This window comes from Myotis daubentonii, chromosome 1 (assembly GCF_963259705.1).
Source record: "Myotis daubentonii chromosome 1, mMyoDau2.1, whole genome shotgun sequence".
Taxonomy (NCBI): Eukaryota; Metazoa; Chordata; class Mammalia; order Chiroptera; family Vespertilionidae; genus Myotis; species Myotis daubentonii.
In genome coordinates this window covers 31,232,559-31,250,271 of record NC_081840.1, presented here as the reverse complement: position 1 = coordinate 31,250,271, position 17,713 = coordinate 31,232,559, and the positions used below count along the sequence as shown (strand labels likewise).

Sequence of the window (17,713 nt, the reverse complement as noted above, 5' to 3'; positions counted from 1 at the left end):
GATTGGCCCTGCTCTGTGTGTGACAGGGTACAGAGCCCCAACCCCCCTGATGGGCCCTGCTCTGAGTGACAGAGTACAGAGCCCCAACCCCCTGATTGGCCCTGCTCTGTGCGTGACCAAGGGTGGCGCCGCAACCTTCCCATCGACCCTGCCTTGAGTGTGACAGGGGACGGTGCCCCAACCCCCCAATCGGCCCTACCCTGATCGTGACTGAGGGTGGCATCACAACCTCCCAATCTCCCTGCTCTGTGCATGACAGGGGGCGGCGCCCCAACTCCCCAATCGGCCCTGCTCTGAGCCCGACCAGGGGCTGCACCTAGGGATTGGGCCTGCCCTCTGCCACCCGGGAGCAGGCCTAAGCCAGCAAGTCGTTATCTCCCGAGGGGTCCCAGACTGCGAGAGGGCACAGGCCGGGCTGAGGGACCCCCCCTCCCCCCCGAGTGCACAAATTTTTGTGCACCGGGCCTCTAGTATTTATTATAAGCTAGAGGTCCAGTGCACAAAATTCATGCATGGGGGGGGGTCCCCTCAGCCCAGCCTGCACCCTCTCCAATCCGGGACCCCTTGGGGGATGTCATACATCTCTCTCACAATCCAGGACCGCTGGCTCCTAACTGCTCACCTGCCTGCCTGCCTGATTACCCCTAACTACCCCCCCCCCCGCCAACCTGATCACCCCTAACTGCCTCTGTCTGCCAGCCTGATTGTCCCTAACTGCCCGCCCCCTGCTGGCCTGATTGCCCCCAACTGCCGCCCCCCCACACCCACTGGCCTTGTCGCTCCTTACTGCTCCCCCCCCCCACCAGCCTGGTTGCCCCCAACTGCTCCCCCTGCCGACCTGGTCACCCCACACAGCCTGCTCTTCAGTGATTTGGTCATCCCTCACTAAGCCCCCTGCCGGCCTGGTTACCCCATGCAGCCTGCTGTTCAGTCGTTTGGTTGTCCTTCACTAACCCCCCTGCTGGCTTTGTCACCCCATGCAGCCTGCTATTGGGTCGTTACTGTTACTGCAATGGTGTTCCAGACAATTTGCATATTCCTCTATTATTACTATAGATCACTATGTCACTGTTTAAATCAGTTTAAACCTTTTAGCCATATTCAACATTAAACTTCAGAAAATGCTCCTGAGCTGTTCTATTACCTACCTGCAAGTGCTGCTTTTCTGCATAACGTCAGCTCGATGATACCCAGAGAGTTTGCAAAAACCGTCATTACTATAAACTACAGGCCAATCCACAATCTGGGCATTTCCCAGTAAGAAACTCGATTCTGAAGAAGAAAGAAAAAAAGGACGTTTTTAGCTTCATTTATCAATGTACTTTTTCCAAATAATCAAAAAAACAAATTCATAAAGATAGACAAATGCAACTATGGTTTTCTATGGCACATATAATAAAACCTATTCTTGAAACTGACATAATGAGTTTAGCATGATCATCAAATGAGATCTGCAGTAAGTACAAGATCTGTATACAAACTAAAAATTTCATTGAACAGAAAAGTCAGTTTATGTAATACCTCTTTCTGTTCAAGTATACTGAAGACAAAGTATGGTTAATATTAAAAATGTTAATGACTATAATAATTATACCTAAAAACAGGTTAATTTATTAAGATTGGGGCTATAGTCACTTCTCCACAAATTGAGAATATTGGACTTGATAACAGAGGCAAACTTGGATGATTCCTCCAAAAATTCTATTAATATAATTTTGGACATGATGGAATAAATTCGATTAATCTTAAAAAGTCTAATTTAAAATAACATTGAAGAGTTCTTCTTTAAAATAAAATTATTTAAAGGTGTTATTTTCAACCATATGGTACACAAAATTTGGAAACTCTCTTTAGCCTAAATAAAGAACCATCTCTGATCTATTTTGCATAAAGAAGTGGTTTTCTTTATGTATAAAAATTAATATAAAAATAATACCTTTTAATATCAACCTTGATTAAAGGTCCAATAATCTTAGGCAATAACTTTAGCAATATTTAGACTGAATTAAAATTAAAATAATATTAAGATATAAAAATGAAAAATATTTTAAAGTAAATATTTTAAAAGATTACAACTTTTAAAAGGAATACTTCACTTCAAAATACTCAAAATATCTACCTGAAATAAACTCTTTTGAACTTATATTCAGAGTAGTGTACTAAAAAGATAAATTAACTTATGAGTAGAGAACTTTAAGTTTAAATTCTGACTCAACATTTACTAAGTAGCTGCTAAGTAAAGGGCACTATTAATTGGCTAGAATGGAGATCAACACACCTTACCCTTTACTCTCAAAACACTTACATATTCAGGAAAACAATTACGTGACAACCAATTACAATTTAGCAGAATAGATGCTAAATCAAGAAGTAAAGGACAAAATATGAAGGGAAATCTGTCTCAAGGCACTGAAAACCAAACAAAGGTAGGAAGAAACTGAAAAATACAAATCCTTGAATAAAAGGAAGTACATTAAATGCAATATTCATTGAATTGTCCATTCCCCTGTGAGCACTTCCCAATTTGTACAATTCCTGAGTGAGAGATTTCAAGCAGAAAAGTCAAAGGTCATAATTTGGGGCTGTCAGAGCAGCTTAAAGTTAAGGAGAATGCTTTGACGTAAAGAGCCATAAATCTATACATGAATTTACCTCAAATTCTTATCTGTTCATACACAGGATAAGACTACTAAGGAACTCAAGTCTAGAAATGACTAGAAGGCTAAGAGGCAGGCAGAAATTTCACAGCCTACCCAAGGTTGCAAGACAAATTTCAGAGTTCATTCCTATCAAGCTAGAGAAGCTTTGTAAATGCCTCAAGATTTCCATTTAAGCCACAGAAGGCCATGCTTAGGAGTAGGAAAGAAGTCCCAGGATAAAGGTCTAAGTAAGATCAAAAATATAGACAAGTGAATCTCTCTCTCTCTCTCTCTCTCTCTCTCTCTCTATCTATCTATCTATCTCTATCTCTATCTCTATCTTCTTCCCTCATATACACACACAAAGACACACACACACACACACATACACAGCTAAAATCATAATCAAGGTGACTCACCAATAATTTAACTACCTGCTAAAATAAAATGCACCCCTCTTCAGAGGAAAAATAATTAAATCAAAAATCTCTACAATGTGTCACCCCAACAGCCAGTATACAATTAAAAATTATGAGGCATACAAAAAATAAAAACTAAAAACCAGAGAACTGTGACAACACTCAAGGGGGAAATAAGCAATAGAGTAAAGAGTTGATACTGGAAACAGAAATAATAAGATCCAGGCATCAGTATTTGTTCTGAAATCTTCTCCAGTGGTTCTTCTGCGTAGCCAGGGTGCAGAAGCTCTAATTTACTACCGCAACAATTCCTAAATGCAGGCAGCCGCAAGGGAATCTTGGGATGAGCATCAAAAATATAGATTGCTAAACTCTAATGCAGGTACGCTGAACAGACTCCCTCTGGGTAGAACACAAAAAAATACAGGCACGGAGGAAAGTCTCATGCTCAGCCAGCTTTGGAAAACTTGAATCTAGTACCTGGCTACTCAAAGTGTGGACCTGTATCGCCTGGGAGTTTATCAGCAATACAGAATGTGGGACCCACCCCCACCTGAATTTAGCAAGACCATCAGGTGACCCCACGCTCATAAACGCACTCATCTTGTGCATCCTTTCCTTCCTTTTTATAAATGGGGAAGCAGGCCAGGGAAGTGAAAGGAAGGACTCAGCGAACTTGGGAAAAGGGTGTGTGATGAGGGAAACACCAGGACCAGGCCTCACTGTCTAAGACTTGGTATTGTATCCCGCTATATTTCCCAACTGCTGTCTAAGCTTTTGTTTTGCTATAATATAAAAGAAGCACTTCCTTTTTATGGTACTATTCCTTCAGACAATAAGAAAATAACCACATCAACTCAATACTTCTGCATATTATTTCCTTTCCTAAAGGATATCATATGCAAACTGCTCAATAATTCGGCTGATAGAAATTTCTGGAAGAAGAGAAGTTATATGCAGCCAATGAAAGTCTGTGAATGTCTCTTTCCTGTCTACAACAATTCCAATAAAAGAATGTTTTCCTCTGAGCTGCTCCAAAAATACCTGTATCTGACATGATTTGGACAGTTTTGTGGGTTTATTTTTGTTTTGCTTTTATGAAAACTGTGTGTTCCAATCCAGAAATTTCATGCACATTAAGGATGGGGAGGAAGGTTAAATCTTTCTCCTCCTCCCTTTCCCACCCCGTCTTTGTTATGCAAATGGCCCTGGGGATATAATGCAGAACACTAGCACAGAGAAGTTTTAAGATATTTTAAGAAGTGCTAAGACATACAAAAGAATTCTAGAGTGCTGACAAAGAGACATGGAGTGCAGGTGAAGGGAAAGAATAAAACACTTTCACTCATTTAAATTTTTCCCAAGGTCTAGGGCGGCTTCCAAGGAAAGTCAACTGGATTTTCCCACTGACTGTCCTCACTTAGTCCTAGTTTGGGGAAGCACCAGCCAGAAATCATCACTCTCATTCCAAAAACCCTAAAACCCTGCACGGAGCCCCTCCAGCAGAGGGAAATGGAACCTGGCTTGGGGCTATATCAAGCTGCTCCCCCAGATCCCTGCTCCTCCAAGAGGGACTTGAGGGCAGGTGTTCAAGCTCCAAGTTACCCCAACCTCCACAATCCTCTGATTCAAAAAGCTACAAAATGCACATTCCAAAAATCAAGAAGAGAAATTTGAAGCTTAAAAGCAACACAATAAAATCCAGGTAGCAATAATCACTAACATTTTCTACAAGAGATTGGTGGAAGAGGGTATCTCGACAATGCTGACTGTCAAATATTCATTACAAAGTCAGGTTTTGGTTTGGGATTTTGGTTTTGTTTAACAACTTACTTAGTTTCTCAACTGAATGGGGCTCTTATTAAAATCTGAAGCTACATTTTCTAATCCACGAGAATAAACTGACTAAGCTAATTGCCTGGCCTGGGATACTCTTTTCTGAATGTCCGTAAGTAGAACCACCTCTGTACATGGCCACACTATAAGCTCCCTTGGGTTGCATTCTTTTTTACTTCAAGGGAGTGAAAAGGAAGCTAGATGACAAAGTGATGATGCAGGTGATCTCCACAAGCATCGCTCCAATCTGGCTGTCTTCAGTTCTCCCCCATCTCAGGGAAATCTTCCATACCTCCATCTATCAATTTATCCCCAAATGCTTGAGTCAAAACCCTGAAAGTTATCCTTATTCTCCCTCATTCATGACATCCAATATATCACTAAACCTAATAATTCTGAGAGAGATAGAGAGGAGAGAGGAGAGAGGAGAGAGGGGAGAGAGAGAGAGAGAGAGAGAGAGAGAGAGAGAGAGAGAGAGAGAGAGAGAGAGAACAAAAACATGTTAGATGCATCCACTTCTCTTCATCTCTACTGCTGCCATCCCAGGCCATGCCACCTTCATCTCTTGCCTGGACTATTGTCATAGTCTCCTAGCTGGTCCCCTATCATCCCTCCTTCTCCCTCCAATCCAACTTGTGGTTACACAACAGGTTACTCTTGTGGTCAGATCTGACCACTGCACTGGGCTATATTGCAAAAGCCTGGCCCTGAATAGCCAGGTCCCGAATTGACACCCACACCCTTGCTTCCCATCTTACTCTTCTTTTGTCCACTGCAATCCAACTGTACTGGCCTTTGAGCTTCACAAACTTAACCCGTCACTTTCTCTCTCTCTCCTTGTTAGATGATCAAATCAAATATAAATATGTTCATATGTTTTCTCCTTGCATGAAATCCTCCTCTGCCCGCTTACCATCTAGATACCTCTTACTTTAGGTCTCAATTTGGCACAACTTCCTTAGAAAGACCTTCCCTGACACCATCTCCCACACAAAATTAGTCCCTATTACACTTAATCACAGCACCTTCCCTTCTTTCCTCAAATTGCTTACACGATTTGTAATGATACATTTGATGTCAATGTTTTTGAATGCCTGTCTTCCTACTAGATTCCAAGTTCCATGAGATCAGGGAATATGTCTATATACCTGCATATACTTGTTGCATGATCAAATCAAATATAAATATTCTGATTCCTATTTAAAGTCACATCACAATGAATAATTATTAGAGCAATGCTAGACATTGTCAGGAATATAAATAAAGACCATGCTAGATATTTTTCTTTGAAGAACTGACAATTCTTCAAAATAAAATAAAATAAAATAAAATACAAAAATAGCAGATTTCCCTGCACTCTGGAAACTTGTGGTTTTAAATCATGAGTATATATTATTTTTTAATCTTGGCTTCTGGGTGAGCTTTATCTATACATATATTTAAGTTTCATAGAACAGCAACAACAAAATAATTCCTGGGTTAAATAGAGTCTTGGCACATGTGGCTAAACAAAAGCATAAATAATTTCTATGCCATGACCACATCCACAATGTTGATTTCTTGGAGTACATTGCCTTCTACTATATCAATAACAGAATAAAAGGCTCTATCTTTCCTGTCCTTACAATACACCTGTATCCTAACATTCTACAAGAAAATATATATAACTAGAGGCCCAGTGCATGGATTCGTGCACTGGTGGGGTCCCTCGGCTTGGCCTGCAGGGATTGGGCTGAAACCGGCCCAGTACACAGATTCGTCCAGGGTGTGTTCAGCCTGTCCCCCCCAGTCCCAATCGGCTGGACTCCAGCAGCAAGCTAACCTACCAGCCGAAGCATCTGCCCCCTGGTGGTCAATGTGCGTCATAGTGACTGGTCGAACCGTGGAATGAACAGTTGGACACTTAGTATATTAGGCTTTTCTTTTATAGGATGGTGTGTGTGAATGTGTGTGTGTCGACAGTGACACAGTGAGACGAATTATTATATAGTAATATTGGCAACATTAGGCAGACCATCACTGTGGGAGTTTGAAATATGCAAAAAAAAAATCTGTTAATTTATTCAAATGTGTTCAGCTGTCATCAAATTTAAAAATATGCCTCCATGTTTCATCTCCTTCAAGATCAAAGGTACATTTTTAAGTTTCCGTGTTTCTTTGATGGCATTATTTTTACATCTAACCCAAAGTGGTTCAGAATGCATGAGGTACTTCATATTTCTGAAATTGTAGTGGTAGGAATAATAGCAATTTTGTTATAAAAAAAATTTAAAAACACACCAAAAAATGTTCAACAATTCAAAGTTACTACTTTTAATAGTTGGTGTTTTGTGCATAAGAAAATGGGCTTTTAAAAAAACACTGGTCAGAATCATTAGAAGGAAAATATGACTGCAATAATGGCTTATAGGACTCATAGTCTCAAAATACAACAAAAAAAAAAAACCTTTACTTAAATACAGATAATGATTGTTTTTTTACTGGATTTTGCTACAATAAAATTTCTTAAAATACCTAAAGCCATAAGACATTCACTAATTATATAATCTTGGATAAAAGCTAAATCAGTCATAATGTGTTTATCAAGGGGAAAAGTATTGCATATTTAATGATTCAGCATCATTTTTCAATCCTGCGAATAAACAAACCTCGTTTTTTACAAATGAATTGTGTCTGTTCTGAAGGGATTATATATTTTCTTTGAAGTTAACCTTTTGAGGCAATGGAACACTAATGACAAGATAACTATGAAGAATTTCAATTAAAAGACTAGTCTAACCTGCACACCTGGTAGAAAAACAAGCAAGGCTTTTCTAAATACATTACTATCCAATTAATTTTCTGAAGCTTTGTCCCCCTTTTTTTAATTTCTACAATCTATGCACTAGGAGCTAGAGATCACAGATTTAATTCATTTCTCTTCTTTGGTTAGACCTCACTGGGTCAGTTACAAAAAGAGGCTGATATTTCTGCCTTCTTCAGCTTCTCCTAGCTCTGCCCCTTACTGAGGTGAGGAGAACTGATGTTTCTTTGGCTCTAAGTAACAGACGTGTGTTGCATAGAGAAGGAGTGTCTGTCTGTTTTTGCTTTTTGTATTTTTTTTCCTCAACCTTGATAAAGTGAATCCAAATGCTTTTTAAGCTCAGATCCACCAGTTTATGGAAATCTCAACTCCTAATTCTTTGCTTTCCTCAGGTTAAGAAAACAAAAGAAAAAAGAAAACCTACCTAACCTTACTTACCTTACTTAGAGAAAATAGGAAAAGGTGAATATTTATTAAACCCTTACTATGATGAGGCACAGTGCGAGATCCGCTCATTTGTGGCTTTGCTGAGTTTTGCCAGCGACCTTGAAAGGTAGTTATTATAATCCTGGAGAGTCTAAGTGTGTCACTGTAGGTAAAGGCTCAAGCCAGGACAGAAGTCTGTGTCATCAAGATGGAAATGCCTTTGCTCTGTTGAGAACACTGTTCTTTGAACTTGAAAATACCTCCACAGAGTTCCAGAAAGATTACCAGTTACCTTGACTATTGTTGCTCAAGTAGAGAGAGAGATTGTTTTAGGAATGAGTAGGATAATGTCTTTCCATATCTAATTCTTTCTTTGGTCAGGGCACAATAAGAAGCAACAAAATAAGTGGAACAACCAATAAATCTCTCTCTCTCTCTCTCTCTCTCTCTCTCTCTCTCTCTCTCTCTCTCTCTCCCTCCCTCCCTCCCTCCCTCCCTCCCTCCCTCTCCCTCTCCCTCTCCCTCTCCATCTCTCTCCCTCCCTCCCTATTTCCTTCCCTCCTTCCCCTCTCTCCCTAAAAAGTAATAAATGATTGGGGATTGAACCTGCAACCTTGGCATACTGAGATGGCACTCTTAACCAACTAAACTCCTGGAGGGTGCCATGTATTTCTTTTGTACCCTCCATAAGTGCTGTGTGCAGAATGAGTTAATTAATTTATACCCAGGTGATTGGTAATTATATCACAAAACCTTTTACACAAAAATGGGGAAATACCAAAGAAACTAAGTCTGTTTGAAGCCAAAACCAATGATAAATTCAGTTCTGGCCATGTTGAGTTTTAGGTGACTGGTGAGAAGTATAAGAGGAGAAATTGTACAGGCCATTGGAAACCCAGGACTGGAACGCAGAGAGGATAGAGCCAGCACAGAGGACAAATGTGCTCTGAAGAGGAGGGTGAAGATGTAAGAAAGGCCGCTGAAGGTTGAACCCGGATGATGGATGACTGTTCACTCTTCAGAAGGGAGGAGAGGAGAAAAAAGAAGGGATGGAGGGGAGAAAAGGAGAGGCAAAAGGGAACAGAAAGAGAACCCAGGGAAAAGGGCAGGAGGAAGTACAGACATGAAATCCAAAAGGTGAACATGGAGATGGAGAGGGTAGTGGAGCACAGTCTCAAATCCTATGAAGCCAGAAAAATACGAAATAAAAGGCCTTTAGATTCATAGGAATGCTCACTTGTATGTAACCCTCTAGGAAGCTTCAACATTACGGTATAGCAGAAATCAGTTGAAAACAGATACAAAAGGAAATGGTGACCAAGAAGTAAAGGCATCAATTACAGATAGTGCAGTCAAAGATTTAAACATCTAAATAATGATAATAACTAACAGCACTGATACTAATACTTATATACCAGACACTGTTCTTGGCACTTTGCACATATTACCTCTCCAACACCATAAACTAGGTACTATTATTACTTGTATTTTACAGAGGAGAAAACTAGGTACAGATACATAAGTCACAGAGCTAGTAAATATCAGAGCCAGGACTCTAGTGTAAACCTCCAGAACCTATAGCTCTTAACCAATGTGTACACTGCCCTCACATTTTTTTAAAAAAATCACTATCATTGTGTTCACTTGATCTTAGCCAAAAGGCCGAGAAGCGATATCATTGTGTTCATTAGTCACCCCCAGTGCTTAGATTGGTGTCTAGCACACAGTAGGCACTCAATACATTTTTGTTGAATTAATGAATGATTAATTAGAAAGAGTATGAGGATCAAGCAAAAGGAGGGGAGTTGTTTTTAAGGGACTTCATTCTGGGATTATTTAAGCTTCATTGAAAATCTCCTCTATTTTCTCAGTGCTATAACTAGGTGAAAATAAACTCATTGTGCTTTAATTTGCCACCCCCCCCAAAAAAAAAATATATATATATATATATGCACTGGTAGACAAAAAAAAGACTTCTAGAGAAGATCAGGATAAAGGTTAACTTTCCTCCTCAATCCAAGTGAGTTATTTGATTTTTTAAGTTAAACTTGGTGGTCTGAGGCTGGTCCTGCAGTCTCTAAATTGGCAAAATCTATTTTCCCTCTTCCACTGAATACAGAATAGGACTGTATTCTGTACACTGAGTACAGAATAGGACTGTATTTCATATATGTATATTCATCTTTCTGGTATGAACATTATTTATGTGGCATTTTCTTTATATTTTATATATATCACCACCATCTGCTAAAGTAAATCTTCCGCTAGTCTAAAATTTATTTAAATTTATTTCTTCACATAACTTGTTTTTATTAATACCCCATTAATACAGTCACAAAACATTGGTCACCATCAACTAAAATAAGATTGTCATAATTAAAAGAAATAAATACCTTTCTTCGTTTTACTTTCCTATGTCCTACATTTAAATATTTTCTTCTAAGTGTAACAACTAACAACATTGATTTTAACCTCCCATCAAACTTGAGGGGGAAAAAGAAAGAAAACAGAACAAAAATATAAGTACTTGGTTCACCTGTGACAGAACCTATAGTGACCTCTTGTGGTAAATCCTAACTACAGAGCTTTGGAGAAGAATACATAGGACCCTTTCCTAGGCCAGACCCTGGAGAACGTGGACATATTGTTTGTCCATGCTAGCAAACAGCTACTGTTAACAATGAAAGTCAGAGATAAATATTGACTAAACTAAAGGATTTCTTTTGGGAAATCTAAGCAGTCACTGTCAAAATACTCATAGCTGCTCCCTTCTATCAAAAAAAATATTGTCTATGTTTCTGTCAGTAGGGCAGTTAAAAGATGGCTAGGTACATGGATTTTGTGCATACCCTACTTCTGGAATCAAGCAAAAGGTAGACAACAGTGAATGTCTTCAATTCTAATGAAGACAACAGTGTCCTGGGATAACCAGCTCTCTAGTCAGGAAAGTGCTGCATTTGTTATATAATGCAGCGTGGGCTCTAAAGCAAAAAGACAATCCTCTGGCTTATTTGTAAATATTATTTAGGAAGCTGTCAGTATAATTTCAACCTCTATGATATCGTCATAGTGAAGAGGTACATTATAATATCTGAGTAAACCAATGCTTCTAAAACACTACATGGTTTTATCAATATTTCCTGAATAGTGGTTTAGATGTTAAAGAAAATCTTCCAAGAAAAAAATATCAAGAAATTTATACCCAAAATACCCATTTTTTTTTCGCCATTTCTTTTAAAGTGCATAATGCTTAAAAGTTATTATTCCTTTTTTGTTTTGGTTTTAAATCACTAGTTTCTCTATTTCCTCTCCCACGGGTTCTCCTTTAAGATCCCAGTCTTTACAAATATTAATTACAGTACAAAAATAATTGTGGATATTCCTATAAGAAATCACTGAGTAAAGAAATGGCTGTGCAACCTGAGTACCTCTAGAAAGGTTGAAATTGAGTATCTTGAACTGCTCTTGAAAGTTAAGTGGTTCATAAAATACTACCGCTTCTGCCTCCTTTCCTGAGCCCATTTTTTCTCTAAAGAGAAAAACATTTCTAGTTTTTCATAATGTTTAAAATATTAAAGAGTAACACTTAATTTCTAATAAAAATACCTTATTTTCGAAATTATAATTTTTCAAAATGGCAACCTAGTTCACCATCACCCAAAATAACCACTTCTGCCGACTTCTCAAGGAATCAAAGACATCTGAATAGCAAGTGCTGCCAAAGATATAATCAGATTGAAGACCTTGGAAATGTTTTGTTTTGTTCTCTAATCTAAAATTTCCACCTAATAGTCCTGAAAACTGTTGTTTTATTTCAGTAACTTTTCCCTTTACCCAGGAGCTTACTGCTCCTTACAGCCTAATATATGTTGATGAGTAGTTTGCACAAATAATTGAAATTAAAATAATGGAAGATAGCCTAATAATATTCCAGACACAGCTTTGGTCAATAGCACTTTGGGCCGGAGACTTTATATGGTGTTATGAACTCACTATATAGTTCCCAAACTTTTTCTACCTACCAATTTATTCCTGCTGCTAGCCAAAAAACTAATGTATCTAAACCTTGCTTTTTATACTTTTGACCTTTACAACTTCTTGGAGTAATAATGTGCTCTCTATACCTACTGGAATCACATACCAAGAATCAGTGAATTGCTTTTATTGGTCTAAAATGATCTTGCCTTTTATCTTTAAACTGAAAGAAGGAGTTTCAGTATATCTCTAATATGTTGGTATTTGTCTATAAAGTGTGTGTGTATCCATCCTACTCAATAGCCCTCATTATTTTATTTTACAGACTTTGAATCACCAGTAATAATCTGAAATGCCTTCCCATAACAGACTGAGTTAACTAAATAAGGAAAATAAAAATCCCACATCAGGAGGTATGAAATAACTGTAGCAAATAGGCTACAGTGCTACTCTAGGGCACAGAATATAGCACCATTATTCTGGGAAATTGCAACTGAGAAGTTTGGAATTATATTAGGAATGCCTCACGTTTAAAAAGTATACCCAAATCTACCACACTCCTTGCTCTTTGGTTCTGCATCATCAAGAAGTTCTCTGATGGTTTTCTAATTGGCTGAGATTTCAGCTCATTAGTGATATCCATGGACAAATAAGCCTGTTTTGTTTTTGCTTTGTGTCTGTTTCTCTTTCATGTCTAATCTCTCCTCCTCCCTCCTTCCCTCCCTCCCCCCCTCCCTCTGTATTTCTGTTTCTTTCTACATTTCTGTGTGTGTGAGAAAGAGAGGGTTTTCTACTGCATCTATCTTTGTATCTAGGTGGATGCTGGTCCATATGTTTATCTGTGTGCATCTCTATGTATATGTCTCTATGTCATCTGACTCTCACTAAAAGATCTGATCTTTTCATAAGAAAGAAATGATGTTGTATCAGAAAGAGAAGCATTTCAAGGGGTTAGGTAAACAGACATCCCCAGGCTATCTCTCCAGTTCTTAAATATATTGGGAGTACTGCCTCCTTTTCTTTCTTTTTCCACTAAAGCTCTACCAACACTTCACGTTCAATGTTGCAATTTAGAGCAAGCATGTCAAACTCAAAGGCTAACACGGGCCCAATAAACAAGGTTTAAGTTTATGTGGGCCGCAAAAAAACAAAAGCTTCAATTTTCATAGAAATGTAGGTTTATTTTTAAAAGTACAGCATAAAAAAAAAAAAAGAACAAGAGCAATGATAGCCCTGACCGGTTTGGTTCAGTGGATAGAGCATCGGCCTGTGGACTTGAGGGTCCCAGGTACGATTCTGGTCAAGGGCATGTACCTTGGTTGCGGGCACATCCCCAGTGAGGGGTGTGCAGGAGGCAGCTGATCAATGTTTCTCTCTCATCGATGTTTCTAACTCTCTACCCCTCTCCCTTCCTCTCTGTAAAAAATCAATAAAATATTTTTTTTAAAAAAAAAGAGCAATGATAAAATTAATGTTTTCTTCTTGACACTTGCATCTCTTCTCTGCTACTATCTTTCCTGCTTCGGGGGAAATCTTATTCACAGTGATTACTTCAAAACTGACCCAAGGTGAATGTCAGTAATCCTGGATCTGACAGGAGACTAAGTTCCTTTCAAATTGTAAATACCTGCTCACACCGTTATATTGGCTGGGCCGCAAAAATATTCATTGTGGGTCACATACAGCCCGCGGGCTGTGAGTTTGACATGCTTAATTTAGAGACTAGTGAAATCTTCACTGAGATGAACTCGATCTGTGAGAATTCTGAAAAGCATTTTCTCTGTTAATCTCAATTAAACAATTTCTCAGAATGAATTTATTTCTCTGACAAATCATATAGAAATGGGACCCTCACATGAATATGTAGACCAATTTAATACTGTGATTCTTATTTTCCAGGGTTCTTCCTATGTAAGTGGTTCTGAGACTTTCCAGTACTTATTACATACACCTGTGCATATACTAACCTTAAGTATCTAACACATTTCAAACACAGCTCAGAGCTTTTGAGTAGTGGTATTAAAAGTTACCCATAAGCACTTAGAGATGGTATGTAAAATGCCTAAACAGATAAATCTCCATTTGTACTAGGTGATATCCATGGCAAGAACCATTGAACCAATGAAGCATTATAAGCATGACATGTGGAAAAGATAGAACAGTCACTCCTTTAGATGGCAGAAGTAAAATGGAGGCAACAGAAGCAGATATTTCTAAGCCACACAAGGTAAGTCTCAATTTCATGGTATACCTGAAATAAAAGGTAATCTAAAAACCCGCTCACAGTTCTGGTCTGTATATGAAGTTTCAAAGATGCTGTATTAGTAAACTTCAGTCAAAGAACTGTGACCTTCTGGTTACCCTGTAGAGCATCAGAGAGCCCATGGTTTTATTCTTTATTCTGAAATAACTCAAGGGGATGAGGAAGCTGAAATAAGACTCACGTATTTTAAATAACTAATTCTAATAACCTTCAAATTTCCCAAACTGGTTGTTTTAACAGTAATATCCCCTTGTACTTGAGGTCTTGAATAATAGGAATACAAAAAGGTAATAGACAAACATAGAAATTGCCTACCATTGTAAATTTATATTTTATATCATCATAGAAATCAAAAACACATTTGAAATTACACTGCAATGGCTAAAAAAATATTACAGGTTTCTTAAATTAGATCAGGCCAATTCGCTTTTTTTTTTCAAACCAGAAAGTCTACTCTAGACTTGTATAGTACCAGGTACTGACCACAGTGGAAGAAATAAAGTTACACGTCAGAACTTTATGAAAAATAGCTTGGGACATTTAAATATATATAGTCCCCAAATCAGGGGAAATATGTGCAAACCTAGTTCTAGAAGGGATCCTCATATAAGAATTAATATAATATATTCTATTAATTCAGGGAAAGCATAATTATATTTAATGATTTACTGTCATTTGAGGGTGCTTTGGTCTTACCCACTAGGCAGGGACCTTCTTCGGAACTGAAGTGTCTTAATCATTGCTTTATCCAAAGGACCCCACAGAGTGTCTTGTTGTATAAGGCACCCCAAAATATATTGTTTTAATGAATGAGCAAATGAATAAATAAACAGTTATGGAAATACAGAGAGGATTTCAATTGTTTTGGTCTAAGCTCTACACTAATCAATATGCAGAAATGTCTCTCTCGTAATTCTCCAAGCAAGGGATCTCAAAATAAAATACGGGCCTCTAAAGGGGGGTGGGGGGGGGGAACACTTTAAAGGATACTTTACATATCTTCCTTACAAAATTTGAAAATTATGTAAAAGAATTAAAAACAAGTAGAAGATCTAGAGATTTCCATAAAATGCAAAGTTTACAAGGTCTTAAAAAGTGAACTATATAAGCATCACCATTCGGAGCATCTTGGAGGAAACAAATGCATAAATGGTGGTATTTTAAAGACACTTTAAGGTAAGAAAACCTTCACATCAGTAGCAAGGTAAAATGGCATTTTTAAAATTCTTTCTCCAGTTATTATAAAAGCACAGAAGCGATTGCTTCCCTTCTACATTGCTCCTGTTTAAGTCAAATCAAATATCATATGAATCATTATAAGTCAATGCAAAATTAAAAAAAGAAAAGAAACTTTCAATGCAAATGTGACCATGGTAACTGTCTTCCCATTGTTCAAGTCCCCTCTTCATAAGGTCCAACTTCAATTCCTCTCCCTCGTCCAAGGTTCCCTTCAGGGGTACCCACTGGGCCCAAAAGCCAGGCTGAATCTTATGAAGTCGCCACTTTTGCAGTCATTCCCAACTTGAGGGAAACCTTGCACTGAGATTAACTAAACTCTAAGAATTTGTTCAGTCTCTGCCACCTACTTGGGTGCGGGAGGGTGGTGTGGAAAGAGGATGGACAAGAAAACATCCCTCACCAAACTGAAACTCAACTCTATTCTCTAGACGTGTCTACACCTTGCCAGCTCCCCCTTAGCTCCCTCCGGTTCCTGGTTCTGGACAGGTGGGAGGGGGGTGCGCACGGGAGGAGGGTATGCAACTAACTTTCCACCACCACCTCATTCCTGCCCCCACCCCAAATCAGGTCCAGCTAGTAGCTGAAGCCACCAGGTAGGGTTGTCTGCATCCCCCACCCGCTCTGGGAGAGGGGTGGGATGGGGAGGATGGGGGGCGCGCGTGGGCAGGACAGCAGTGGGGTGTTTTGAACTGCAACTCTTCTTACCACTGGAGCGTCTGACGATGTTCTCCAAAAATGTGTTCTGCGGTGCCACCAGCCCTCTCTTGCCCCCCGGCATCCTGGGTCTGGAGAGCGGCGGCCAGGATCCGCGGCGGGGGAGGGGGGGATGCAGGAAGAGAAGGTAGAGGAAGAGGAGGAAAAGGTGGAAGAGAAGATGGAGCCGAAAGAAGAGGGGGCGCGGCGGCGGCGGCGGGGTCCCCAGACTGTGTCTCCAGCCCGACCCGGATGAGCAGCTCTGGGGAGGAGGACCAGGCAGTTCATGGTAGTAGCGCTCCCCCGGCCGCCGCTGCCCAGACTGTGGCGGTGCCGCACACGGGGCTCGGGAACTGCAGGCTCCGCGGGGCACAATGCGCCTGCGCCGCCCCCGCTGTCGCTGTCCCGCCGGTGCTGATGCTCAAGCTGCTGCTGAGGCTGCAGCCGCCGTGGCCGTCGCCTGGGCGCGGGCTCAGCATGTCTCCCCCTGCCCCGCGCCCCGGGGCGGGGGAGCGGGAAGAGCCAACTCCAGCGCCTCTCTTCCCGTCTCTCCTGGCCAGACCCAGACCCCTTCACTGCGCCTTCCTCTCCCCCGGCCCAGCCCACCCGCCTCGCGCGGCTGGATCAAGGCTGCCCCGCCGAGCCCAACTTCAGCCGGGCTGCGCGCCTCGGGTCCACTCCTCTCTCCCTGGAGATCGAGGCAAAACTCGCCGTCCAGGGGCCGCGGAGTGGGAGAGGAAGTGGGAGAAGCAGCAGGAGCCAGAGAGGGCAATGGGCAGTCGGAAGGATCACTTCTCGGCTTCTCCCGTGGGGTCTCGAGCCCCAAACCCGTCTACGGGGTTGGAGATGCTCTGGCTCCGCAGAGGCTGAGCGCTGAGCAGGGACTGACTGGCGCGCAGGGACGCAGAGCAGCCACCTGACGCTGCTGCGCCCCCTCCCCCCTTTGGGGCTCGGCTCGCGGAGCTCAACGCTGGAGCTTTCAGCGCCCGCGCCTGCCCTACCCCGCGGCGGAGCGGAGCCAGCAGCGCCGGCACGCAAAGGGCCCCTGCGCCCCAGGCTGGTCTGGCGCCAGGAGCTGCAGCCGCACAGGGGCGCTTCCCAGGGCGAGCGCTGGAGCGCGGGCGAGTCCGGCCACCGCTGCGAAGTTGCTGAACAGACTGCACTTGAGGCTGGGAGCAGGGAAAGAGGGTGATGATTCCCACCACCGCAGAGAGGCGGGCAGCGTTTGCGGTGGAAACCAGGGACAGAGGTGGGAGCAAAGCTGAGCAGGGCTGGGAGTGCCCACAGGATTCCTCCCTAACAACCCTCTATCTGCCCGTTCCGGGGACAGGAGTGCAACCCTTAGAAACGGAGTCCAAAAGGCGAAATCTACTACGGAGAGGGGGAAATGGCATAGGTGAGAAGGCAGCGGGGAGAGAGA

General features: G+C 41.1%; 1 protein-coding gene across 1 annotated transcript in view; it reads right to left on the bottom strand.

The window, feature by feature from the left end:
* KCNH5 (potassium voltage-gated channel subfamily H member 5) overlaps positions 1-16,882 on the bottom strand; it is a 250,185-nt gene extending 233,303 nt beyond the window's left edge. The window contains exons 1-2 of the mRNA XM_059694117.1: positions 16,306-16,882; positions 1,149-1,272 (exon numbers count right to left, since the gene is read on the bottom strand). Coding sequence (XP_059550100.1) covers positions 1,149-1,272; positions 16,306-16,378 — 197 coding nt within the window. The 5' untranslated portion in view covers positions 16,379-16,882. The remainder of the gene's footprint in view (positions 1-1,148; positions 1,273-16,305) is intronic.
* Between the last annotated feature and the right edge of the window lie 831 nt (positions 16,883-17,713).